Source organism: Macaca mulatta, chromosome 7 (assembly GCF_049350105.2).
Source record: "Macaca mulatta isolate MMU2019108-1 chromosome 7, T2T-MMU8v2.0, whole genome shotgun sequence".
Taxonomy (NCBI): Eukaryota; Metazoa; Chordata; class Mammalia; order Primates; family Cercopithecidae; genus Macaca; species Macaca mulatta.
The window spans coordinates 137,362,504-137,388,630 of NC_133412.1; the positions used below are offsets into that span (position 1 = coordinate 137,362,504).

General features: G+C 40.8%; 1 protein-coding gene and 1 pseudogene across 11 annotated transcripts in view; both read right to left on the reverse strand.

Moving 5' to 3' along the window:
• The window catches only part of ESR2 (estrogen receptor 2), a 98,695-nt gene that overhangs the window by 51,963 nt on the left and 20,605 nt on the right, over positions 1 to 26,127 (reverse strand). For 6 of the 10 annotated variants that reach the window (XR_013395106.1, XR_013395105.1, XM_015143836.3 and 3 more), the window contains 4 exon segments: positions 19,420 to 19,536; positions 11,258 to 11,557; positions 8,038 to 8,176; positions 464 to 597 (listed from right to left, as the gene is read on the reverse strand). Coding sequence is in view for 8 of the 10 variants with exons in the window: in XM_015143836.3 (XP_014999322.3) it covers positions 464 to 597; positions 8,038 to 8,176; positions 11,258 to 11,557; positions 19,420 to 19,536 (690 nt within the window). In the remaining 2 variants the exon portion in view is untranslated. 10 annotated transcript variants of the gene reach the window in all.
• LOC706952 (translationally-controlled tumor protein-like) lies at positions 22,000 to 22,787 on the reverse strand (annotated as a pseudogene). The gene has a single exon (XR_001446297.3). The product of XR_001446297.3 is annotated as a translationally-controlled tumor protein-like (transcript).

Genomic DNA, 26,127 nt, shown 5'->3' on the forward strand with positions numbered 1-26,127 from the left:
GCACAGAAATCATTATTTTTAATGATTTGTTTTCTCTCCCTCCCTGCCTACACTATGAGCTATTTGAGGGTAGGACCATATCTTTACTGAATGAATGAATCTAAAAAAGTAGGACCCCAAACGTAAGTATAAATGCATGCCAACCATGTAAAGTGTCTGTGTAAGCAATGAAAAAAGGTTAAAAGATAAACAATTTAAAGTTCTTTTCTTTTTCTTTTCCAGCAAGTGGCTTGAGCTACTTTTAAACTGATTGCCAGTCATTCACTTAATGAGTAATTTATGTCCAAGTTACCAAAAGTTATCTACAGTTTAAATCGCTATCAAAATAAAAACAAAGTCCAAAAGGAAACCATTTTACCCTTTTCAAATAAAATAGAAGTTCAACATTCTTCTTACTGTCACACTAGTTGTAGAAACAGCATCTCTCCCCGATAAAACATGGCCCAGCTGTGTGGTTACTTACTGGAATTGAGCAGGATCATGGCCTTGACACAGAGATACTCTTTGTGTTGGAGTTTTAACTCTCGAAACCTTGAAGTAGTTGCCAGGAGCATGTCAAAGATTTCCAGAATTCCTTCTACGCATTTCCCCTCATCCCTACAAAAGTTCGTTTGGAAATTTAAGGAACATAGCTTCAGGAAACCATCAAAAAAACAGTAAGGAGTGTTTTCTTTTTAATCTCAAGTTTCATCTTGTAACATGTTCATCTGATAATACAATTTTAACTACAACAGGGTGTTAATGAGACCACACCCAGCAATATGAAATTACTAGAATTATCTTCATATAAAGAAGACAGGCCATTTCCTATAAATCCCAAAAGTAAATATATGAATAAATATTATTTAGGCAACAATGTGCATTGGAATATTTTCCTGCTATATTTTCACCAAATGTTTTCTTACAGCAATACCACTCCTATTGATTGCTTTCAGTCAAAACCATGTCAGTCAACCAACCCCAGATATGACACATTTTTTAAAACGAGACATTCCACATTCCCATCGGGAAGTATTAATGAGGAAGACTGTGTGTCATAGAAGCAAGTGTCCCAAGAATAAAACTCCATATCTAAGGCTTAACTCTCACTTCCTGGTGGTCATTTAGAAACTGGTGTAGCAACTAAGACGTTTACCTGTAATTTGAAAGAGCTGAATATGACAAAGAAATCACAATTAGAGAAGATGGATTAGAATCAGGAAAAGAAGGTATACACAGAGGTGGGGAAAATTTTTGACTTGCCAAGGATTATCTTCACGCAAGGATTATCTTTAAACCTTGAGCCATCTAATCAAAATTCTTTGGAGCACTCCTTATAGAAATAAATGTTTAAATATATTTTGAAAATAAATAATTTGAACTTTATCTGGAAAATACCAGCTTCTATTCACTCCAGCCAGACACACATTATTCCACCTCACTGCTCCCCCAAAACACTCTATTATTATCAGTCACAGGGTTATTGGAAGTCCTTGACAAGCAGTTAGATGATTTTGTCATAAAACCACTGTTTGTTCCTGAAAGCCGGCAGCACACAGGAAGGGCAATGGGTTTATGTGAGTTCCATTTTCAGTCTCTAGCAGCCCCTGAAGGGGCCTTGAGGTCTTCAAAGAGCTGGCTGCTCACCTCCTCCTTCCCCGAACTCAGGGCATTTCCAGTGATGGCAGTATTTCAGGGAAGAGTCTCTGACACCACTGGATACACCAATCCTGTGTAAGTCTTTCCCATTAGCTGCTGTGTACATGGCACTCACCGGGATCCTGCATTCCGAAGCATTCATACTCTCCCACCCAGACTCACTCACACAGAGCTACAAGCGTGCAAATTGCTCACTTTGGCATATGAGCATTACTAAGTTACTAAATTTACTAAATTGTAAATTCTGTAAACACCTGCAATTTTCTGTAAGTACACAGGTTAAGTGACAAAACACCAGTGCCCCCTGGAAGTCACTCCTAGGAAAAGGCCATCTTAGAGAATCCAGAGCACTGGGCAAAGAGTGCCAGATCTACAGGAAGCCTCATCTTTCCACCTCCCCAGCTCCAGGCTCTCCCAGGCAACCTGATGCAGGCATCCAGTAAGGACAACACAAGCCCTGCAAAGAGATAACACACAAAACACCTGGGCACTGAATCCCTTCATGCCACATCACTGAATCACCCTGCCTGTGGACAATTCATTATGGGAAATTGTAACTGTTGGACTTGGGGACATTTGATACTAAGGAAAGCAGTTTGAAAAGATCTCTGTGGGGGGAAAAAAAACTCCTGCATTGATAGTCTGATTATCTCTTTATTCTTCTGTGCTGATGTGGGATTATACACACATGCACAACACATACATACATACACACACACACACTCACACACACCCCTCCCCAAGTGGTATGGTAAGGGGACCAACCTGAAATCAATCCTATTTTCCAGAAGTACCTGTGCCTTAGTTCTTAAATATTGAAATTGGTATCATTTCCTCATTAAAATATATGCCATTTTCACTACAAATTTTTGTTTCAAAAATGGGGGGAGGGTTTGCATACTGAGGTATTTTAAACCCTGATAAAGGCTGTCACTCACAGTAATCAGACCATATATACCTCATGGAAAAAGTTAATTTCTAAACAAAGTCTAAAGAACTAGGTCTGATTGCTTTCTTTTTAAGCAGGCGTGACAGTCAACCATTTCATTCAAGGGGTGGCAAAGTTAGAATATTTTTATTCACTTCACAGTCTGCAGAAACCAAATACATTTCTACAAAATAAATGAGAAATGAAGGGGCAATAAAGTATAAGACATCATAAATGACAGCCCAATAAAGTTCTTTCAGATGAGTTATACAGAACAAAGTTAGGAAAGACTCTAAAGTAAATTAGTGACATCTATTTTATTTATTTTATAATTTTAGATTGAAACTGAATTATGAGTAAGAAATTAGGACAGGGTTAAAAGAGTTGAATTAAAGACAGGCTGGCTGCTCATGTCTGTAATCCCCGTGCTTTGGGGAGGTCAAAGTGGGAGGATCACTTGAGGCCAAGAGTTCCAGACCCGCCTGGGCAACATAGCGAGACCTTGTCTCTACAAAATAATAATAATAAACCAGGCATGGTAGCATATACCTATAGTCCCAGCTACTCAGGGGGCTAAGGCAAAAGATCACTTGAGGCCAGAAGCCCGAGGTTGCAGTGAGCTATGATGGCACTGCTGTATTCCAGCCTGGGCCACAGAGCAAGACCCTGTCTCTAAATTAACAAAAACAGAAACAAAAACAGGACATACGATTTCAACGTTAAAATATTGAAACAATGTATCAATCAAACTGACCTCAGGAAATTTATTTTTGCACACTATCTGTCCATCAACTACTAAATAAAATCAGTAATAACATGGAATATCTTTGTATTAGTCCATTTTCGCATTGCTATAAAGCATTACCTGAGACTGGGTAATCTATGAAGAAAAAAGGTTTAACTGACTCACAGTTCTGCATGGCTAGGGAGGCCTCAGGAAACTTACCATCGTGGCAGAGAGCAAAGGGAAACCAAGGCACATCTTACATGGAGGCAGAAGAGCGAGCGATTGAATGAGACGGGGGAGCTGCCAAACACTTTTAAAGCATCAGCTCCCATGAGAACTCACTCACTATCATGAGAACAGCATGGGGGAAACCGTCTCCATGATCCGATCACTCCCACCAGGTCCCTCCCTTGACAATTTCAGATGAGATTTGCTGGGGACACAGAGCCAAACCATACCAATTTTATTACTTGATAATAACTTTTTTTTTTTTTTTGAGACAGGGTCTCACTCCGATGCCCAGACTGGAGTGCAGCGGCATGATCTCTGCTCACTGCAACCTCCGCCTCCTGGGTTCAAGTGATTCTCCTGCCTCAGCCTCCCATGTAGCTGGGATTATAGGCACGCACCACTATGCCTGGCTAATTTTTGCATTTTTAGTAGAGAAGGGGTTTCACCATGTTGGCCAGGCTGGTCTTGAACTCCTGACCTCAAGTGATCCACTCGCCTCAGCCTCCCAAGGTGCCGGGACTACAGGCATGAGCTACCGAGCCTGGCCAATACTCACTCTTTATAAAATAAGAATATTGTTTTTTATTTTTTTTGAGATGGAGTCTTGCTCTGTCACCCCAGGTGGAGTGCAATGAAGTCATCTCTGCTCACTGCAACCTCCACTTCCTGGGTTCAAGCAATTCTCCTGCCTCAGCTTCCCAAGTAGCTGGGATTACAGGCGCCTGCTACCACACCCAGCTAACTTTTGTATTTTTAGTAGAGACGGGGTTTCATCATGTTGTCAGGCTTGTCTCGAACTCCTGACCTAAGGTGATCTACCCATCTCGGTCTCCCAAAGTGCTGGAATTACAGGTGTAAGCCACCGTGCCTGGCCTAAAGAAGAGTATTGTTTAATACAACAACAAAATGTTGAATGAGTGGGCCTCCCTTTGGGGTACACTATTTTGTACCTATATATATATACCTGCTGGCAGCACACACCTGGGTACAGACCGTGGTTTACCTCTGTGTATATGGCAATGGCAGGGAGTGCTTAAGGCTTAGAACATAAAAAGGACTTAATAACTGAAGTGAAATCACTTATGTACAAAGGGTAAATTAAAATTCGGAATTGAAAATTCAGTGGCTACCTTGAAGGAATTTAGCATACAAATAACTGATGTGAATGTAAACTCCAGACATTTATACATATATAATTCCATGAACCTCTCTGCAAATGTCCACAATGGGATCCAAGCCCAGATACAAACTTCCTCTGACTAATAATTTAACATTAGTCAGTTGCCTGTTGATACTAAGGACACAAAAATGCCTTTCCATATGTGATTTTTATGAATTCAGTGGTTAGTAAAAGAAGAACTAAATGCTTAGAAATAAGCTGAAGTAACTAGATTTTCCTCTCATCCTCAGTAGATACAAGTTTTCTTGTTGCAGAAACCTCAACAAGAATAAAGGGAAACAGAAATTATAGTTTCAGTATCCACAAATGGGCTGTTAGTTGTATTCACTGTTTATACAGCCATATTACCACTTGAAGAAACTCTGGTAGGACAATCCAGCAGAAGACAGTTATTTTCAAATGGTGTGAAGATTATGTCTTCATTTTGCAAAAAAGAGTTGTAATAGAACTCCTTTATGGAGCATGACTCCTGACTTTTTGAATGAGCAACTCCTCTACAAATACACCTATTACATAAAAGTATATTCATCTGTATAAGAGATGACTACATAACTGAACTATCTTAGACTTCAAGTTCCTGACTTCACAAAGTTAATGGGTTAAAAATGCTAGAGATTGTAGGCTGGGATGGTGGCTCACGCCTGTAATCCCAACACCTTGGGAGGCTGAGGTTGGGGGATCACTTGAAGTCAGGACCTCAAGACCAGCCTGGCCAACATGGTAAAACCCCGTCTCTACTAAAAATAATAATAATAATAATAATAATACAAAAATTGGCCAGGTGTAGTGGCACATGCCTGTAATCCCAGCTACTTGGGAGGCTGAGGCACAAGAATCGCTTGAGCCTGGGAGGCGGAGGTTGCAGTGAGCTGAGATTGCGCCATCGCATTCCAGCCTGGGTGACAGAGTGAGACTCCATCTCAAAAACAAAAAACAAACAAACAAAAACTACTAGAAATTGCAACAAAAAATAAACACCAGTAATCATTCAAAAAAAAAAAGTCTGCTCAATGTGAATGCATTTACAATTCCCAAGAATTCCTCTTCTATACTCAAACATACTAGATTTATGTTGTAAAACATAATACTTTCATATAAGTTATAAAGGCAGTGTGAGTCTATCATAAATAATTTGTTAAAAAAATAACTTTTCTTCTATTAACTAAAAGGTAGGCCTAATATTTTTCCAGGATTTGTGTCCACTTATAGTAATATATACACACAATTACAGGAATTAAAGAACCCATACAGAGAAATGAGAGAGTAGAGAGTTAATTGTCCTAAAAACCAGGAATGAATCAGTCACCAAAAATAAACACTAAATTTGGCATCAATTTAGAAATCAAGACAAGAGATAAAATAATTTAATCCAAAAGTCTGCAAATTATTTGATTTGTCAAGGGATGGAACGTCTCCCTAGGACTAACCTCTAGGAGAATTATATGTGTGTATTTATACATATGTATATTTGGCCTCAGTTAAAACCCAAGCAGAATACAATGGCTTGGCTAGGTGCTTGGCTTTTCAGCCTGCCTTGCAACATGGTACCCCGAGATGACAGTGGGGAGAGTGGGTTTCTGCAGTGTGTTATCAGTAGAACAGGGCTGTTCTCTACCAAAACATCTCTGTACTGAAGAATGTGCTCTTTGTCTACATTGTCACCCAGGACAACAGGCAGAATAAAGTAGACAGTTTGCCATTTGGCAACCCCCTAAGTCCAGCTCCACCACCTACTATCCTACCTGTCAGCAGGTTTCTTAATCTCCCATTTCCAAATATCTGAATGATAGAGATAATAATGGGTCCTACTCCCTTAAAGAGTGCAGGAGGATTGTGAAGATTAAATGTGTTGACATAAGTTAAATGCATAAGGTGCTGCTAAGCACATACAAGCCAATAGGTTAGCTATTTTGTTTGTTACTGAAGCGTCTTGTGCCCTGCACTTCTCTGCTTTTCCAGAGCCTCCCTCCATGGTTTACCACCTGGGCTCTCGTTCAAGTCAATCCATCCTCCAGCTCTTCCCAAAGGATCTGTTCTCTGTCAAAACAACTTCATTATGCAGAACAGTGCTCTTTTAATAACATTGTCAACCATGACAAAAGGCAGAATGGGGACTGATACCTTGGGGCATCACTCTTCATCTGTGTAACACAGGGTCTTTGGATGATCTTAAAGTGGTAACAGGATTATAATGCAAGAGTTAGGGTAGACACTAGGCATCCTCCCACACTGTGCAGAGTCAGATGTGGCTGAACATTCAACACTAGCATTTTTTCCACAAAAGGGGCGTGGAAATCAATTTCCATGCAGATTTCAAACTGCTCAAATTCACACCAAGAGGGTATTCTACTTTCCTGCTAAAAAGCTTGAGTGTTTTTATATAGTCCAGCTTTCCCTCCATAAACAGTTCACCTAAGTCAATTAAAAACTGGTTCCTTTTCTGTCATCTTTAAAAGAAAATCAAATGCAACCAAGATATAGATAGCATCATGTCCCATTTTCTGTTAAGTTTCATGTAGTTTTAGTAACCCTTCCTTCCACCACTATTGCCAAAAATGCTATATAGTACATGCATTAGAATGAGTTAAAGCAGACTGGGCACAGTGGGGGCTGTAATCCCAGAGCTTTGGGAGGCCGAGGTGGGTGGATCGCCTGAGGTCAGGAGTTCAAGATCAGCCTGGCCAACATGGTGAAACCACTTCTCTAGTAAAAATAGAAAAATTAGCCTGGCGTGGTGGTGGGCACCTGTGATCCCAACTACTCGAGGGGCTGAGGCAGGAGAATCACTTGAATCCAAGAAGTGGAGGTTGCAGTGAGCCAAGATTGAGCCTCTGCACTCCAGCCTGAGTGACAGTGAGACTCCGTCTCAGGAAAAAAAAAAAAAAGAATGAGTTAAAGCATAAGAAAATAAACTTGGCAGATTTGTAAGAATTTTATCACCTGTCCAGAAAGCTCCAGATGTAATTGGTCACTATAGGTACAAAAAACAACAGGACAACTTAAGATTATAACCTGAAAATGGAATTTTTAATGCAGAAAAGTCTGTCGACTTATACATGTAGTGGCCACATACCTACAGGATACACTCCCCTATTAAAGCGCTGGCCTGTAAATGCTGCTGCACCACAGATTAAAAATGAGTCACAGGACCCTGAATCCCTGGACCCAACTCTCTCCTCCTCTGGTTCTTGACCCAGTGAAGGAGCTAATGATACTATCATCCTCTAATTGCCCTGCAAGTGTGAGATTTTAATTGCAGCACCCAGGACTTTGTTCCCACTAAGTACCTTACTCAAACAAGTGGGAGAAGAAACACAATGCATTTTTTCTCACCTGTCCAAAACAAGATCTGGAGCAAAGATGAGCTTGCCGGGGTGGTCAATTGAGCGCCACATCAGCCCCACCATTAACACCTCCATCCAACAGCTCTCCAAGAGCCGCACTTGGTCGAACAGGCTGAGCTCCACAAAGCCTGGGGAAAGCAAGAGGCGGTGAGACACCCGCACCCTCCTCCTCAGCTACCTGTGTCTGTTGAGACAGAATGGCAAGTGTTAAAACACTAAGAAAACACAAACCATTAGGGAATCGATATTTTATAGATATGATTGACTACTCATTAAAGGAAGAAAACTTTGAAGTTAAGCTGCGTGACTCAGTTTCCAGTCTTGGACCCCTTCTAGAGACAAATATACTTCATTTAGAGTTTGTCAAGCGTGATGACCTGGGCTCAGAACTGATCTTGGTTAGCTGTGTCCTGATAATTCCTCTGCACTACTGAGAAGGTTGATGCTTGGTTGCCAGTCAGAGGAGCTGCCTGTCTGACCCAATCTTTGACTGGGATCAGAAGGGGTGGGGGAATGGGGTAGGTGGAGGTTGGGGTTGGAGGCTTGCAGACAGCAGTGTCAGCCCCCACAGAAAGCCAAGGCCTCAACTTCAAGGATTTCTCTGATTGCTTAAAATTTCCCATCCAGTGTTAAGATCCTTCCGGGTAGAAGCACTGTTTCTGGGCGATTCTATCCTAAGCAGCAAATATCGCCAAGCACAATGGCGCACACCTGTAATCCCAGCACTTTGGTTGGCCAAGGCGGGTGGATTGCCTGCACCCAGGAGTTTGAAACCAGCCTGGCCAACATGGAGAAACCCCATCTCTACAAAAAATTATCTGGTCATGGTGGCAGGTGCCTGTAGTCCCAGATACTCTGGAGGCTGAAGTGGGAGGATTGCTTGAGCCTGGGAGGTCGAGGCTGCAGCGAGCTGAGATTATGTCACTGCACTCCAGCCTGGGCAACAGAGCAAGATCCTGTCTAAATAAATAAATAAATAAAATAAAGAGCAAATATAATAACAAAGCAGGTCCTGACAACCTAATAACTCATGTTGGTCACAGTACTGTTTGGAAACAGGTAATCTCTGGGGAAGGAAGCACTTCAAAAGCAAAGCAGAGAACACCGGGGCTTCCTTCACAAGCCATGATAAAAGGAGACGGCCATTTAATATAAATATGGCAACAAAAGACACAGCCTTGGAGTGAAATGGACTCTGGTTTGAACTCCAGCTCAGCCTCTTTCTAGCTGGTCACTTAATCTCCCATTAAATCTTTGTTTTTCTTATAGGAAAATGGAGGTAACAATGCCTATCTCTGAGAATGTCCTATAGGCAAGATCTCTTATTCTTGTTTTACAGATGAGGAAACTATGGCAGAGAGAACATAAGTGTTCAAGTCTTTGAACAATTATAATGTAAATCTGTCTCAAGGAGAATGTAATGGTGTTATGAGTGTAAAGACGGATAAATACTTTCTAAATCCACATGCTTTGCTCAGTTTAGGTTCCTAATATGTATACACCTTCCCAATCTCACCCACAGTAATAGACAATAAGCCTACCCAAGAGATCATGGCTCTTAACCTTGTAGATATTCAACAAGATCAAGGCTAGATGATATTTTAATTTTTTTTTTTTTTTTTGGGTTTGGACAATGACCATGCCAGGTAAGAGAGGGGGAAAAATCACACCTCCAGACTATGCCTACGTTTCCTGAAAACTTTTCAAAACACCAGGCTTGAATAAGGAATAACGCAGTTTAAGAGTTCAGATTTCTTATGGCACAAAGAAGGGGCACAGCTTTCAGCAATAATTAATTTCATCACTGCTCTCCGTGTGTGGTCCTGCGAAATCGTGTTTGGAATACACTTAAAGCAAAAACTAGAGGAAAGTGCATCAGGATTGCCTCCTCCAGGAAAAAGCAGAGAAAAAAAATAATTCTGGCAAAGGTGAAGATGATAGACAAAACAAAATACAACTCGAAACCAAAAATCCTCAGCAAGCTCAGAAGAAATGGGCCCAGTTCAACAAAAGTCCCCAAATGATACTGTCACCGTAGGCCTCAGTTCCCTGGGCTCTTTACCCGAAACTTCTCTTCCCCCAGCTTCTCGCCCCTCCTCATCTTTACAGCTTGCCCAGTGCAGTCGTTGCCCTCCAGGCCATGGGAACGCCCCCAGTGGCTCAGAACTTGTAAGAGGCTTCATTTCTTCAAGGACTGTAAAGAAGGGCATGGAGAACCTTTCACAGGGGGATTGTGGGATGTTGCCATTTTAGGTTAGAATCCTAGATTCACTCTTTCACAGAAACACCACGTCAAATGATAATTAGCTGGTAATTTCAGCATCATACAGCACTTCAGGTCTGTATTACAAATGGGCTTGGGAGAAGTGATCACTTTAGAGGATGGAAAATGCAGGTTCCAAATGATAACTCATGAGTAACTAAGCTCATTTTTAACTTGATGGCATTCCAAGTTTATGGGCCCACTGATGATTCGTGTAACTTCAACCACTGATTTACTCTCTTTGTCCATACATATTCATTTGTGTATATAATACTGATTCTCTATTGGAACAATAATTTACAAAATTCTATTTAGCATCTGACAAACCTTTCACTTTCAAACTAGTCATACTGTACTCTACCCCACCCTACCCAACCATGCCCCTCCTCTCAAGGTGAGGAATCCAGAGCCAAGAAATGGGGCAATGTAGAGTCTACCTTTTAACCACGTTCCAGGTTCCAGAACTCTAGGATTTCTTGCCCAAATGACCCCAAGCCCAGTTCCAGAGTCTGGGTGGGTTCCCTGGGTCCATCCTCCCAGACCACCTCTAGGCATGAGAGGGGGCCAACAGGTGAGTGTCTGTAGCAGATGTGGACACACAGGATAGGGTTTGTGCCAGGTAGTATGGGAAGCATCTAGCCACAGGAAAAGAAGAGAGTCAAGAATAGAAATGGCTGGGCCACGCACAACTCTTTCTTCACTACCATGTTGGGTACAGAACTCAGAGTCGTCTCAGAATTCTAAATCAGAACGTGGCCTTGTTGAAGGTAGCTATGCCAAGACGGGAGGAAGGAACATATTGCACTCAAAAGTTACAAATCCAGCTGAGAAACCGTTAAATATCTAGGCACAGCTCACAGACCTCTACTTTATACTCTTGTCCTTTAAATATTAGCAGCAGGCCTTTCTACAAGTACACGGAAAACTAATAGCCCGAAAGCCCTACCGGGAATCTTCTTGGCCCAGCTGATCATGTGTACCAACTCCTTGTCGGCCAGCTTGGTCAGGGACATCATCATGGAGGCCTCAGTGAAGGGCGCGCTGGGGCGGCTGATCAGTACATGGGGTGGCTCAGCCTCCAGGAGGGTGAGCACCAGCTGCTCGGGGCTCAGGGCGTCCAGCAGCAGCTCCCGCACTAGGGGCGCGTGGCTACCACTCCTCTTGGCCTTGCTGGCACAGTGCAGTTGCTCGTCGGCACTTCTCTGTCTCCGCACAAGGCGGTACCCACATCTCTCTCTCCGGGAGCCTGAAAAGGAAAGCAGGGTCATTCAAATTGTTGGGGTAAAACCGCAGTCAAGTAAAAGAAGCTTGACTTTTATTTTTTGGAGCCTGTGGGGCACGTACCAAAGATTACTATGGTCGTGATTGTACTAGGAAAACCAACGACATAACTTTTCAGGAACTTTTTAGGTCTCCATTTCCAGGTCATCTATAGATACTGACACCATTTCTCTATAAAGAGTGCTCATAAACCTGTTTCCAAACCATGAAATTAGGAATTTTCTTCAGGTAGAAAAATGGGGATATTTCCAAAGGTATCAAATAATATACTTTTAACACATTCTTAAAATGTTTATATGCATGTGTGCATATATATATATTTCTTTATTCATACTTACACAAGTATATTTCAAATAGCAAATTAAGTGAAAAAATCTGGAAAATATGGAAAAGAATAAATTTTGGCAAAAATTCTTTCAGTCTTTTTAATGCTTTTATATTTTTCCATGTTTTATATACAAAATTTTTTTGTTGTTGTTTGTTTTTGAGACGGAGTCTCACTCTGTCACCCAGGCTGCAGTTCAGCGGCGTGATCTCGGCTCACTGCAACCTCAGCCTCCCAGGTTCAAGCAATTCTCCTGCCTCAGCCTCCTGAGTAGCTAGGATTACAGGTGCCCACCACCATGCCCGGCTAATTTTTATATTTTTAGTAGAGATGTGATTTCACCATGCTTGGCCAGGCTCGTCTCAAATTCCTGACCTCAGGTGATCTGCCTATCTCAGCCTCCCAAAGTGCTAGGATTACAGGTGTGAGCCACCATGCCCGGCCTTTATACACAAAATTAGATTGTAGTATATACACTATTTTATTTTAATCGTATTTTTGAGACAGAGCCTTGCTCTGTTGCCCAAGCTGGAGTGTAGTGATGCAATCACAGCTCACTGCAGCCTTCCTCTCCTGGACTCAAGCAATCCTCCTGCCTCAGCCTCCCAAGTAGCTAGGACTACAGGAACATGCCACCATGTCTGGCAAATTTTTAATTTTTTTGTAGAGATAGGGTCTTACTATGTTACCCAGTGCTCAATAGTTTGACAATCTATTTTCTCAGAACGCATTGGGCATTAAAAATCATTTTTAATGTTTGCTAATCTAACAAGTGACTAAACCATCTTGCTTTACTTTGTATGTTTTAATTACTAGCAAAGTTGATTTATATGCTTGTTCTTTGGATTTGTTTACTTTTTTTTTTTTTTTCTTAGAGACAGGGTCTCTGTCACCCAGGCTGAAGTATGGTGGTATGGTCATGATCACAGCTCACTGCAGCCTCAACCTCCCAGGCTCAAGTGATCCTCCCACCTCAGCCTCCTGGGTAGCTGGGACTACAAGTGTGCACCAACACACCTGACTAATTTTTGTATTTTTTGTAGAGACAGGGTCTTGCCATGTTGCCCAAGTTGGTCTCGAACTCCTGGGCTCAAGTGATCCACTTGCCTTGGCCTCCCAAAATGCTGGGATAAGCCACCACACCCAGCCCAATAAGTAAGTTTTGGTGATATAGAAACAAGGTGGAACCAAAATACCAAACAATAACATGTAAAATGAGAGAGGAATTATTTTGGTTAGAATTTCTAAGATTCTTTTTTGGGAAGACAGAAGCTTAAATTCTCGAATTAATCAAGAACACATGTTAAAAAGCAGAAATATCATTAAAGGAATTGAAACATGGCCAAGCATGGTGGCTCACACTTGTAATCCCAGCACTTTAGGAGGCCAAAGGTGGTGGGGGAAGGCAGATCACTTGAGGTCAGGAGTTCAAGACCAGCCTGGGCAACAGAGTGAAACCCAATCTCTACTAATAATACAAAAACTAGCTGGACATGGTGGGAGACACCTGTAATCCCAGCTATTTAGGAGGCTGAGGCGGGAGAATCACTTGAATCTGGGAGGCGGAGGGTGCAGTGAGCCAAGATCACGCCACTGCACTCCAGCCCTGGTGACACAGCGAGACTCTGTCTCAAAAGAAAAAAGGGAATTCAAACAGAATGCATGACTTTTAAACTAGTAAAAGAAGAAATAGAAACATAAAAATGTGATCAACTCCCAAAACGGAAGAAGTAGAAAATACATAATAAAAATTTTTAAATCACAAAATAAGGTGATAGAAATGAACCCAAATATCAGTTATCACAATAAACAAAAAATACCAAATTGACCATTTAAGAGTGACCTGAAATCGTACATATTTTTAAATCTAGACATAGATTAGTTGTAAGAGATACAACTAACACATAGGAAAACAAAGTAGACAGATAGAAAAATATATAACAGGCAAAATTAACCAAATAAATTGATGTTACTCTACTGATACCAGACAAATAAACTTTAAGGCAAAAATTATTATTATAGATAAGGAGACTCGTTGCTAGAATATTTTAAAAAGATAAATAATTCTAAACTCATATACTTCAAAACAACCAAGGCCAGGTGCGGTGGCTCACGCCTGTAATCCCAACAATTTGGGTGGCCAAGGTCGACGGATCACCTGAGGTCAGGAGTTCGAGACCAGCCTGGCCAACATGGAGAAACCCTGTCTCTATTACAAATACAAAAGTTACCCAGGCATGGTGGCGCATTCCTGTAGTCCCAGCTACTCAGGAGGCTGAGGCAGGAGAATCGCACAAACCCAGAAGGCACAGGTTGCAGTAAACCGAGATCATGCCATGCACTCCAGCCTAGGTGACAGAGCAAGACTCCGTTGAAAAAATAAATAAACAAACAACAAAACACAGCGTCCAAACACAACACAAAAGTGATTGAAAGAAAAAGAGAAACTGACAGATGCACTATTATAATGGGATATTTAAACCTCTCTCTCAACAGCTGAAAGAGCGAAGAGTCAGAATGCAGAATATTTGAACCACATAATTAACAAGCTTGATCTACAAAGGCCATAGATATTTTGCAAAAATTATCACATACTAGGCAATGAAGAAAATCTTAAGTAAAATAGGCATAAGACCATTTTCTCTGACCATAAGAAAAATGGAAATCAACAACAAAAATATAACTTCCAAATCCCTATATATTTGAGCACCAAAATCTTTATAAGTTTTCACTGGTTAAAGACAAAAATGTAAAATGGAAATTAAGAAAGACACATTATAAGTAAGGATGTCATTAACATGGTTACCACTTTTATATGAATCTCCCTTTAAAAAAAAAAAAAAACCCTAAAAGTTGAAATCTGCAAAATGCTTAGTTTTATACTCCCATCATTGTTTATTCACTAAATTAAATTGTTTACATTTTTAAAATAAATATTAGTTAGAAAATATGAGCAAATTTAAATTATTGGCTACTGGGAAAATTTGTCAGAATTTCCTCTTAACATTGACTAGTTATAGTAGAAGAAAGGGCTCTATTTATTCAGAACATTTGAACCAAATTTACTGCTAAAAGAATTAAAGGCCTAAAATACAATTCATTTTATTAGTAATCAGGTAGAATGCTATGGATATTTAAGGTTAATTATAAACCCAGGATAAAATGGAGCAAAATGTACATTTTTCTTAATTTTTTTAAATATACTTTAGGTTCTGGGATAGATGTGCAGAGCATGTAGGTTTGTTACATAGGTATGCACGTGCCATGGTGGTTTGCTGCAAAATGTATGATTTTAAAAAGCACCTTTCTGCCAGGCAAGGTGGCTCATGCCTGTAATCCCCCAGCACTTTGGGAGGCTGAGGCAAGAGGATCACTTGAGCCCAGGAGTTCAAGACTAGCCTGGGCAACACAGTGAAATCCTGTCTCTACAAAAAATACAAAAATTAGCCAGGTGTGGTGGTGCACACACCTGTAGTCCCAGCCACTTGGGAGGCTGAGGTAAGAGAATCAATTGAGCCCTAGGAGGTCAAGGTTGCAGTAAACCAAGATTGCGCCATTGCACTCCAGCCTGGGTTGCAGCAGAGTGATGCCCTGTCTCAAAAAAAAAAAAAAAAAGTACCTTTCTGATCATACATTTCTTTTTTGTAGAGTACATAAGGATAAAGAACTACAAAACAGATTTATATACCCTTTACATACCCAAAGTGAGAGATTTTGAATTTATATGTTCAAATTTACTTAACAAATTTTCACTGACAAAGTCGAACATTCTAGGTCCTGTAGTGAGTTCTGAGGATTCTAGACTCAATAAATAAAGCCCTTGACAAGGAACTCATTTTTCTATCAAGGATGTTTCTAGTGTTGTGGCTTTGACACTGGAACCTAGGCAGCTGCCTCTGAGTGAGCTTAATGAGCAGCTCCACCAAATAGAAGTGCTCCATATTAGGCAGTGGTAAATAACCCCAGCCAAAGATGATGATGATAGTAGTGATCAACGATACTAATGGCAGCTAATGTCTACTGGAAGCTTCTATGCACCAGGCATTGCATATTGCACATATCCTGACAGCTACCCTACAGTACAGGAGCTATTACTGTCTCCAATGTACAGAGGAGGAACCAAACATAAGCTCAAATACCTTGTCTAAGATGGCATAGCTAGAAAATAGCAGAAGCAGGATCTAAACCCAAGCAGCAACCTAAATCCAGAGCTGGTGCTTTTAACCACTATTTTATACTACCTACCTATCAAATCCCTTTCATGGAAGACTATACAGCAGGTGTATAAAGATATGGCACCCAAAATATGTTGAGCTATTGTCCCAATACAGGGATATAGGCCAAATACATGGCTATTCAGATGGATTTCCTGGCTCCTTACATTTCAGTGTATCCTTATAATGAAGTTTCATCCATAAAGTTAGTCTAGGTGGGTGTTGTCCTACTGTTGTATGACTACATCCACACTTCAGTAGAAAAGGCAAGATCAGAAATTCAGAAGAAAAAGGTGATAACAGACTACATGGTTTCAGAATAAAAGAAGCGGGATGGTGCAGGAGGATCCAACATGCAAGTATAATCTCTAATCCTCCGAGACCTGACGGAAGAAAAAGTGTGCAGAGAGGGTTTTTGGGAGGGCAGATAAGAAGAGTGATGGGAAAGGACACAGACAGAGTTAAGAAAGTTCACCGCTAATGGTCTTTCTCTGTGGTCAGTGAAGGGCAAAATATCCCATTGTATATGTGCAACAACCCATCTCATTTCTTCTGTAATCTCCAAAGAGAATACAGTCTTTTCTTAGACTTTCTGGCTAAATTCAACAAACTTTCTCTCATTCCCTTTTCTATGAAATCTTTAACTATCCCTCTGTACTCTATCTCATGAAACGGTGTTGTATCAAAACTCGTATGAGCTTTTCAGGGAAGGAGAGAGAACAGAAGGAAAACTAAAATTGAGCATCAGGTACTGTGCTAAGTCTTTATATATAATGTTTTCATACTTATTCTTTACAAAACCCAGTGAAGCAGATATATCTGTTCAGAGATATGAAAACCGAGGGCCAAAGAGGTGATTCAGTAGTTTGAGCACAGTCACAGTCAGCAAGAAGTGATGAAACAAAAATGAAACATAGACTCTATGGGATCCAACCTTCATGCTCTTCCCAGCATCCACTGCCTTAAGCCATGAGGGCTACAGCTGTGCAATGGATCCTAGTATAATAAAAGCATTCTTAAGACTAAGTTGGAAATCACTTTTTAAACACACACACACTCACCTTAAAATATTGTTTAACTTAAAACTTAAAACATTTATTTGCAATCTTTTGTCAAAGTGCCAAGGCTTTCTCTTTATGCATCTGGGCCAATTAGACAAAGTCATTTTTCTGCATAAACATACCCATGAGATATTATCTCTGGATTTTCAGTTTCAGCTTCTTTAAAACAAAAACAGAGCAAGAACCTAGATATTTCTAAGGAATTCTGAATTCAGGATCTCCCAAGGTTTATGTTTTGCTTTGTTTTTTCCCCCAGTCTCACCCATATCTATCTCAATAGCTATTAGTCCTTTAAGATTTTATTCAAAACTTTCAACTAAACATCAACCCCCGCCTGACGGAGTCTCACTCTGTCGCCAGGCTGGAGTGCAGTGGCATGATCTCGGTTCACTGCAACCTCTGCCTCCCAGGTTCAAGCTAGTCTCCTGCCTCAGCCTTCCAAGTAGCTCGGACTACAGGCGCACGCCACCATGCCCAGCTAATTTTTGTATTTTTAGTAGAGACACGGTTTCACCATGTTGGCCAGGATGGTCTCAATCTCTTGACCTCATGATATGCAGGCCTTGGCCTCCCAAAGTGCTGAGATTACAGGCGTGAGCCACCGCACCCAGCCTCAACTAAACTTTCACAGAAAACAACAAACTTGTCTTTTCCTATTCATGTTTGCACAAATTTTAATTAAATTTTATAATGTAACAATTACAGTGAGTAGAAACAGGTTTGAGAAGAAGCTCACTGGTTTCTGATAAGGATAAAGTGAAGCGGTGGGAATGGAAATGTTTAGGTGTTCGAGAGAGTAACCAATACACACTGTGAGGCTATGGGCACAGGCAGGGTGTTCTACAGAGGAAATGAAGATCATCAGTGACTCTAGGAAGCCAGAGAAGTGTGATCAGATGAAGAGAACTTCTGCAGTAACTGAACTATAATAGCTGAGAGTTCTAATCTGTTACATACACAGAGAAAAAGAAAAGGGCAGAGAATGCTCACGAGGCAGAGCTACTAAGAAATTGTCAGGGAGGGCGGGGCGTAGTGGCTCACGCCTGTAATCCCAGCACTCTGGGAGGCCGAGGTAGGCGGATCACGAGATCAGGAGATCGAGACCGTCCTGGCTAACATGGTGAAACCTGTCTCTACTGAAAATACAAAAAATTAGCCGGGCATGGTGGAAGGCACCTGTAGTCCCAGGTACTCAGGAGGCTGAGGCGGGAGAATGGTGTGAACCCGGGAGGCGGAGCTTGTAGTGAGCCGAGATCATGCCACTGCACTCCAGCCTGGGCAACAGAGCGAGACTACTTCTCAAAAAAAAAAATAAAAGAAAGAAAGAAAAGAAAAAGAAATTGTCAGGAAGTAAAGTGATAGATTTTTGCTTTAAATTCAAATAATTACAATGAGAAATTACAGCCAACCACAGGCAAAATACTGGCTAGCAGAAGAATAAGTGCAGGCAGAGCTGCTCGGAGTACATATAAACGAGCAAGTGAGTACAGACAAGTGAACCAAAAGCTAGCCAGGTGGAGAGAGCTGGGTGTTGGCATCTTTGTCAGTTATATACTAAAGTGCTCACTTTTCTTTGTGTATAAAATATATGTGAATATATGTGAGTGTATAAAATACATATGAATATATGTGAATATATTACATATACATATGTATACATCTATTACTGTCATAGAACAAAATCTATGCTGTATGTGCTTTTCATAGTTCCATTATGTTTCTGACTCCTGCATATTTTTCCACTTCTAGAAAGCTAGACGAGGGGATAGGTATGAGCCTCCCCATGGCTACCCCAGTAACCCACAAGATATTCTACTTTTTTGTCACAAGCTTTAACCGTGGACATTTACCAGGATTTCATCCTTAGAACTGGACTTTTCAAGATCACAGACAGATGGCCACTCAGCCCTGTTTGAGGATTCCAGTGGCTAGAAGTCCCCTAAACCATCTGGTGGCCTATTTATTCTGTGGTCAGACCACTTGAACTGTAGAAAGTTCTTCTCTACTTGGAGCCAAAATCTGCCTCCCATAATTTGTTCCCACTCACCCCAGCTCTGTCCTCTGCAGTTACTGTGGATAAGTCAATGCCCCCTCCAATGTGACAACACACAAATACTTAATTACTGTGTCCTAAATCTTCTCTCTTCCCGGCTACTATCCCCGGTTCCTGAGAGGACAGGGCTTTTAGCAAGGCCCATATACAATAAGAAGGGGAGCAAGCACTCACCACACTTCACCATTCCCACTTCATAACACTTCCGAAGTCGGCAGGCCTGGCAGCTCTTGCGCCGGTTTTTATCGATTGTACACTGATTTGTAGCTGGACAAATATAATCATTATGGCCTATAACAGAGTGGGGGGGAAGAAAGATTATTGATACAATCTCTTGGTTAAATCTCTTCCTGGTCAACAACACTGATAACACTTTCCAGCTGAGAGATAGGGGACATCTTCTTAATGACCAGTATAGGTACAAAGGCAAAGTCAAGCTACACTGACACCTTGTTAATGAGTAAAGGAGACCTAGGAACATTTCAATATCCTGGTTTTTGACTAATATGTTATCCTCTGCATATTCTTGGAATTCTCAAAAGAGAAATATAAAAATATATCCATTGGATATGGAAAATGAGACAGTAACATTAAATAGATTTGCTCCAAGTCACAGAACTCAAGAGTTGTAAATCAAGCCATCAAATTCAGCTTTTTATATTCTTTTACATATATCCCTCTTTTGGGTTTAATACAATATTTTAATGGGAATTCATAGTCAAAATAACAAAAGGAACAAAGAAAGAAATTAGCATTCTAAGTAATGACAGAAAGTACTACTATTGACAAGAGTTGTGGTGGATTACTGTTCTCAATTCTTCATTCTCTCCCTCGGCCTTGCGACCCTGCAGTGTACTAGAGTGGGCAGAGAGTAAACACTTCCCTACCAACTGATGTTGGGCTTGACCACAGGACTTTCTATAGACAATGATATATCAATAGATGTGCTGCTCCAACAGTTTGGCTAGGCCTCTCGAGCTCCTGTGAGGTAGCCACTGGTCCAAGAAGAACGTGGGGACATGTGGAACAGACCTGACCTCCCCAAAAGCCCGGAACCAAGTTTATGAAGTGGAGTTACTCTAAACAACTCAAAGACATAGAAGTACAGAAAATAAGACTCATTGTAGTAAAATCCTAAGAGTTTGAACTTGTTAGTTATATAGCAATCTCTAAGACAATGATATTTTTAATTCTTTTATGCAAGGAAGAGCTAAGAATATTTACATTTCAAAAATCATTTCAGATGCAGTACGAAGAACCAATGCAAGGCAGCAAAGCTGATGAGGCCAGGAGACCAGATGACAGCCTGCTATATTTGTGCAAATGAGAGATGATGCCTGGACGGGGTGTTGGTAGGGAGGATGAGGACAGCTACATGGGTCTGAGAAAGGGTTAATAGAAATTATAACAAAATAGGTGAAAAGCAGAAGTGAAAGTGAGTAGGACATTTTGATGCCTTTCTAATAAACAATATGGCCTGAACATCTTACATTAAGCCTATAATGAACCAGAATTTCAGAGCAGAGAATAAATGAATCTCAATAATAAATGAAGAGGCCGGGCGCGGTGGCTCAAGCCTGTAATCCCAGCACTTTGGGAGGCCGAGACGGGCGGATCACGAGGTCAGGAGATCGAGACCATCCTGGCTGACACGGTGAAACCCCGTCTCTACTAAAAAATACAAAAAACTAGCCGGGCGAGGTGGCGGGCGCCTGTAATCCCAGCTACTCGGGAGGCTGAGGCAGGAGAATGGCGTGAACCTGGGAGGCGGAGCTTGCAGTGAGCTGAGATCCGGCCACTGCACTCCAGCCTGGGCGGCAGAGCGAGACTCCGTCTCAAAAAAAAAAAAAAATAATAATAATAATAATAATAAATGAAATGAGCAAGTCATAAAAGAAAAAAGTCGCAAAAGAATATGTAGGAGAAGACATGAACACAAAGTTCAAAAACAGAGAAAATGAACCTGCATTATTTAGGGATGCATGTGTAGGAGGCAAAACCACACACAGCAAGGAAGGCAGAAATGAGGACTGTCCCACCTCTGCAGGGAGGGAAGCGGGTGTGGCAGGAGGGACCACCCAGAGGGATTCTGGGGAGCCATTACATTCTATTTCATTGTTTGAGCACTGGTTACACAGGGATTTGCTTTATAATCATTCTTTAAACTGGACATGTTACATGCAGAATTCTACACGTTAGCATACAATGAAAAGGTAATTTTTCTTTTTTTTTTTTTTTTGAGACAGACTCTTCCTCTATTGCCTAGGCTAGAGTGCAGTGGCATGATCTTGGCTCACTGTAACTTCTGCCTCCGGGGTTTAGGTGATACTCCTACTTTAGCCTCCCAAATAGCTGGGATTCAGGCACCCACCACCACACTCTGCTAATTTTTGTATTTTTAGTAGAGATGGTGTTTGGCCATGTTGGCCAGGCTGGTCTCAAACTCCTGACCTCTGGTGATCCGCCTGCCTTGGCCTCCCAAAGTGCTGGGATTACAGGTGTGAGCCACCACAGCTGGCCAGAAGAGGTAATTTAAAACCTAATTGTAACTCCAATCTTGAAACAGTCTCCAGTCTCTTATATCTACATGAATCTCTCATGTTGCAAAGAGATATCTGCACTTCTATGTTTGTTGCAGCATTATTCACTATAATGTAAGCAAAGAAGATGTATATGAAGTGCAACAATGTTTTTCAAGCTTTCTTAGGCTCCTTTTCTTCTATTACACTTAAATTATTAGCTACACTTCATATCTTTTTTTTTTTTTAGTTTAAATGCATTTTATTTTTACACAACCTACATGACATGTTTTTCTTAAAAACAATGCCTCTACTCCAAATAAATCACGGTCAAAATAAATGAAGAGCTCAAGATGACATCAGTCCCATTTGTCTTAAGTCCTGGTGTTGTGTGGATGACAAGCAGAAGCCAGTTATGATGACAGGTGATAGATCCAAAGTAATTGCCAAATTTGTTAACATTTTTCCATTTCTAAACCATCCTGAAAGAAAATCATATATGGGGTCACACCATCCTCACGGTAGACCAATAGAGCAACCATGCCATCTGGATTCATGTTTTCACCAATAAAGAACTGGTAGTTTTTGAAATTAGCAAGGATGTGCTTGATTTGTTCTGCAGCCCCTGTCATAAAAGGTTTTACTCTTTCTGGTCTCAGTTCTTCAAGTTTGCCTTTGATTTCATGTAATCTTTGATGTACTTCTTGTAGGCTTCTTTTGTGAAACTTGTTTCCTGCAGATGATGTTTCATGACAATATCAACACCAGTGATTACTGTGCTTTGGGTACCTTTGCCCTCTGGGCCTTTAGCAGAGGCATTCCCACCAATGAGCGAGTCATCAGTGTTACCTTCTGTCCTACTGACCATCTTCCCCTCCACCTCCAGGCACAGCCCATCCACGATCTCCCGGATCTTGTAGATGTCGGAGAACATCTCATCGTGGCTGATGAGGTCCCGGTAGATAATCATGACGGCGACTGAAGGGAGACGACAGCGGCGCTAGCTTAGCAGGAGCCCGAAACTCGGAGTGAGCGCGGTGCAGCCCGAGTGGCGCTTGGGGGAAGCGGGGAGTGGGCGGAAAAGCCACTTCATATCTTTTATTTCAAACAATAGCATCTCTAGTATGGCCCAATTTTATTAAAGTGCTTTGATCTATCAATTTTTTTTTTTTTCCCCCGAGACAGGGTCTCCCTCTGTTGCCCAGGCTGGAGTTGCAGTGGTGTGATCTCAACTCACTGCAACCTCCACCTCCTGAGCTTAAGCAATCCTCCCATCTCAGCCTACCATGTAGCTGGGACTCCCACTTTTCCACTCCTACTACCCTTCCTAGCCTCTGGCAACCATTCTTCTACTCTATCTCCTTGAGTTCAATTGTTTTCTTTTTTTTTTTTGGTGGTGGGGGGGAGATGAAGTCTCACTCTGTTGCCCAGGTTGGAGTGCAGTGGCGTGATCTCGGCTCACTGCAACCTCCACCTCCCGGGTTCAAGCAATTCTCCTGCCTCAGCCTCCCAAGTAGCTGGGACTACAGGTGCATGCTGCCACGCCCAGTTAATTTTTTGTATTTTAGTAGAGACACGGTTTCACTGTGTTGCCCAAGCTGGTCTTAAACTCCTGAGCTCAGGCAATCCACCCGCCTCGACCTCCCAAAGTGCTAGGATTACAGGCATGAGGCACCGCAATTGTTTTCATTTTTAGCTCCCACAAATAAGTGAGAACATGGGACGTTTGTCTTTGTGTGCCTGGTTATTTCATTTAACATGACTTCCAGTTGCATCCATGTCGTTGCAAGTGACAGGATCTCATTCTTTTTTATGGTTAAATAGTGGTGTATATGTTCCACATTTTCTTTATCCATTCACCTGTGAATAAACATTTAGGTTGCTTCCAAATCTTGGCTACTGTGAACAGTGCTGCAACAAACATGGGAGTGCAGACATCTCTTCGATACACTGATTTCCTTTCTTTTGGGTACATACCCAGCAGTGGGATTGCTGGATCATATGGTAGCTCTATTTTCAGTTTTTTTGAGGAAACGTCAAACTGTTCTCCATAGTAGTCATACTAATCTCTATTCCGACCAAGAGTATAGCAGGGTTCCCTTTTCTCCACATCCTCGCTAGCATTTGTTATTTCCCATCTTTTGGATATAAGCCATTTTGACTGTGGTGAAATGATATCTCATTGTAGTTTTGATTTGCATTTCTTTGATGATTAATGATGTTGAACACATTTTTATATACCCATTTGCCATTTGTATATCTTCTTTTGAGAAATGTTTAGTCAGATCTTTTGCCTATTTTTTAATGGGATTATTAGATTTTTTTTCTAGAGTTATTTGAGCTCCATCTATATTCTGATTATTAACCCCTTGTCAGATGGGTAGTTGGCAGATATTTTCTCCCATTCTGTGGGTTGTCTCTTCATTGTTTTCTTTGCCATGCAAGCAGCTTTTTAACTTGATGTGATCCCATTTGTCCATTTTTGCTTGGTTGCCTGTGCTTGTGGGGTATTACTGAAGAAATCTTTGCTGCAACTAATGTCCTGGAGTGTTTCCCCATGTTTTCTTTTAGTAGTTTCATAGTTTGAGGTCTTAGATTTAAGTCATTGATCCATTTGGACTTGATTTTTATATATGGTGAGAGATAGGGGTCTAGTTTTATTCTTCTGTACATGGAAGTCCAGTTTTCCCAGTACCATTTATTTAAGAAACTTTTTCCCCAAGGTGTGTTCTTGCACCTTGGTCAAAAATGAGTTAACTGTAGATGTATGGATTTGTTTCTGGGTTCTCTATTCTGTTCCATTGATCTCTATATGTCTATTTTAGGCTAGTACCATGCTGTTTTGGTTGCTATAGCTCTATGGTATAATTTATAGTCAGGTAATATGATTTTTCTAGTTTTGATATTTTTGCTCAGAATGGCTTCCTTTGGTTATTCTGGATCTTTTGTGGTTCCATACAAATTTTAGGGTTGTTTTTTCTATTTCTGTGAAAACGTCATTGGTATTTTGATAGAGATTGCACTGAATCTGTAGATTGCTTTGGGTAGTATAGACATATTAACAATATTAATTCTTCCAATCCATGAACATAGAATATCTTTCCATTTTTTTGTGTCCTCTTCAATTTCTTTCACTAATGCTTTATAGTTTTCATTGTAGAGACCTTTCACTTCTTTGGTTAAGTTAATTCCCAGGTATTTTATTTTATTTTTAGCTGCTGTAAATGAGATCACTTTAGATTTTTTTTTTTCAGATTGTTTGCTGTTGGCATATAGAAATGCTACCGATTTATGTTGATTATGTATTCTGCAACTTTACTGAATTTATTACATCTAATAGTTTTTTGGTGGAGTCTTTTGATTTTTCCAAATATAAGATCATATCACCTGCAAACTAGGATAATTTGACTTCTTCCTTTCCAATTTAGATGCCCTTTATTTCTCTTTTCTGATTGCTTTAGCTAGGAGTTCCAGTACTGTGTTGAATAACAGTGGTGAAAGTGGGCATCCTTGTCATGTTCCATATAGAGGAAAGGTTTTCAGTTTTTCCCCATTAAGTGTAATAGCCGCGGGTCTGTCATATATGTCTGTTATTGTGTTGAGGTATATTCCGTCTATACCAGTTTTTTAGGGTTTTTATCATGAAGAGATGTTGAATTTTATCAAATGCTTTTTCAGCATCAATTGAAATTATCATATGGTTTTCAACCTTCATTCTGTTGATATGTTGTATCAAATTAATTTTCATATGTTGAACCATCCTTGCATCCCTGGGATAAATTCCACCTGGTTATGATGAAAAATCTTTTGAATGTGTTGAGTTTGGTTTGTGTTTTATTGTGGATTTTTGTATCAATATTCATTGGGGATATTGATCATATTCTTTTGATGTTTGTCTGGTTCTGGTATCAGGGTAATACTGGTCTCACGGAATGATTTTGAAACTATTCCCTCCTTCTCTATTTTTCAGAATTGTTTGAATAGGATTGGCATTAGTTCTTCTTTAAATGTTTGCTAAAATTCAGCAATGAAGCCATCAATCCTGGGCTTTTCTTTGCTGAGAGACTTTTTTTTTTTTTTTTTTTTTTTTTTTTTTTTTTTTTTTTTTTGGAGAGCTGATAACACTCCATCACCCAGGCTAGAATGTAGTAGTGCAATCTTGGCTCACCACAGCCTTGACTTCCCAGTCCCAAGCAATCCTCCCACCTCAGCCTCCTGGAGAGCTGGGACTACAGGTGTACACCACCACACCTGGCTAATTTCTTTTCTTTTCTTTTTTTTTTTCTTTTTTTTTTGTAGAGATAGGGATCTCCCTGTGTTGCCCAGGCTAGTCTTGAACTCCTGGGTTCAGGTGATCCTCCAA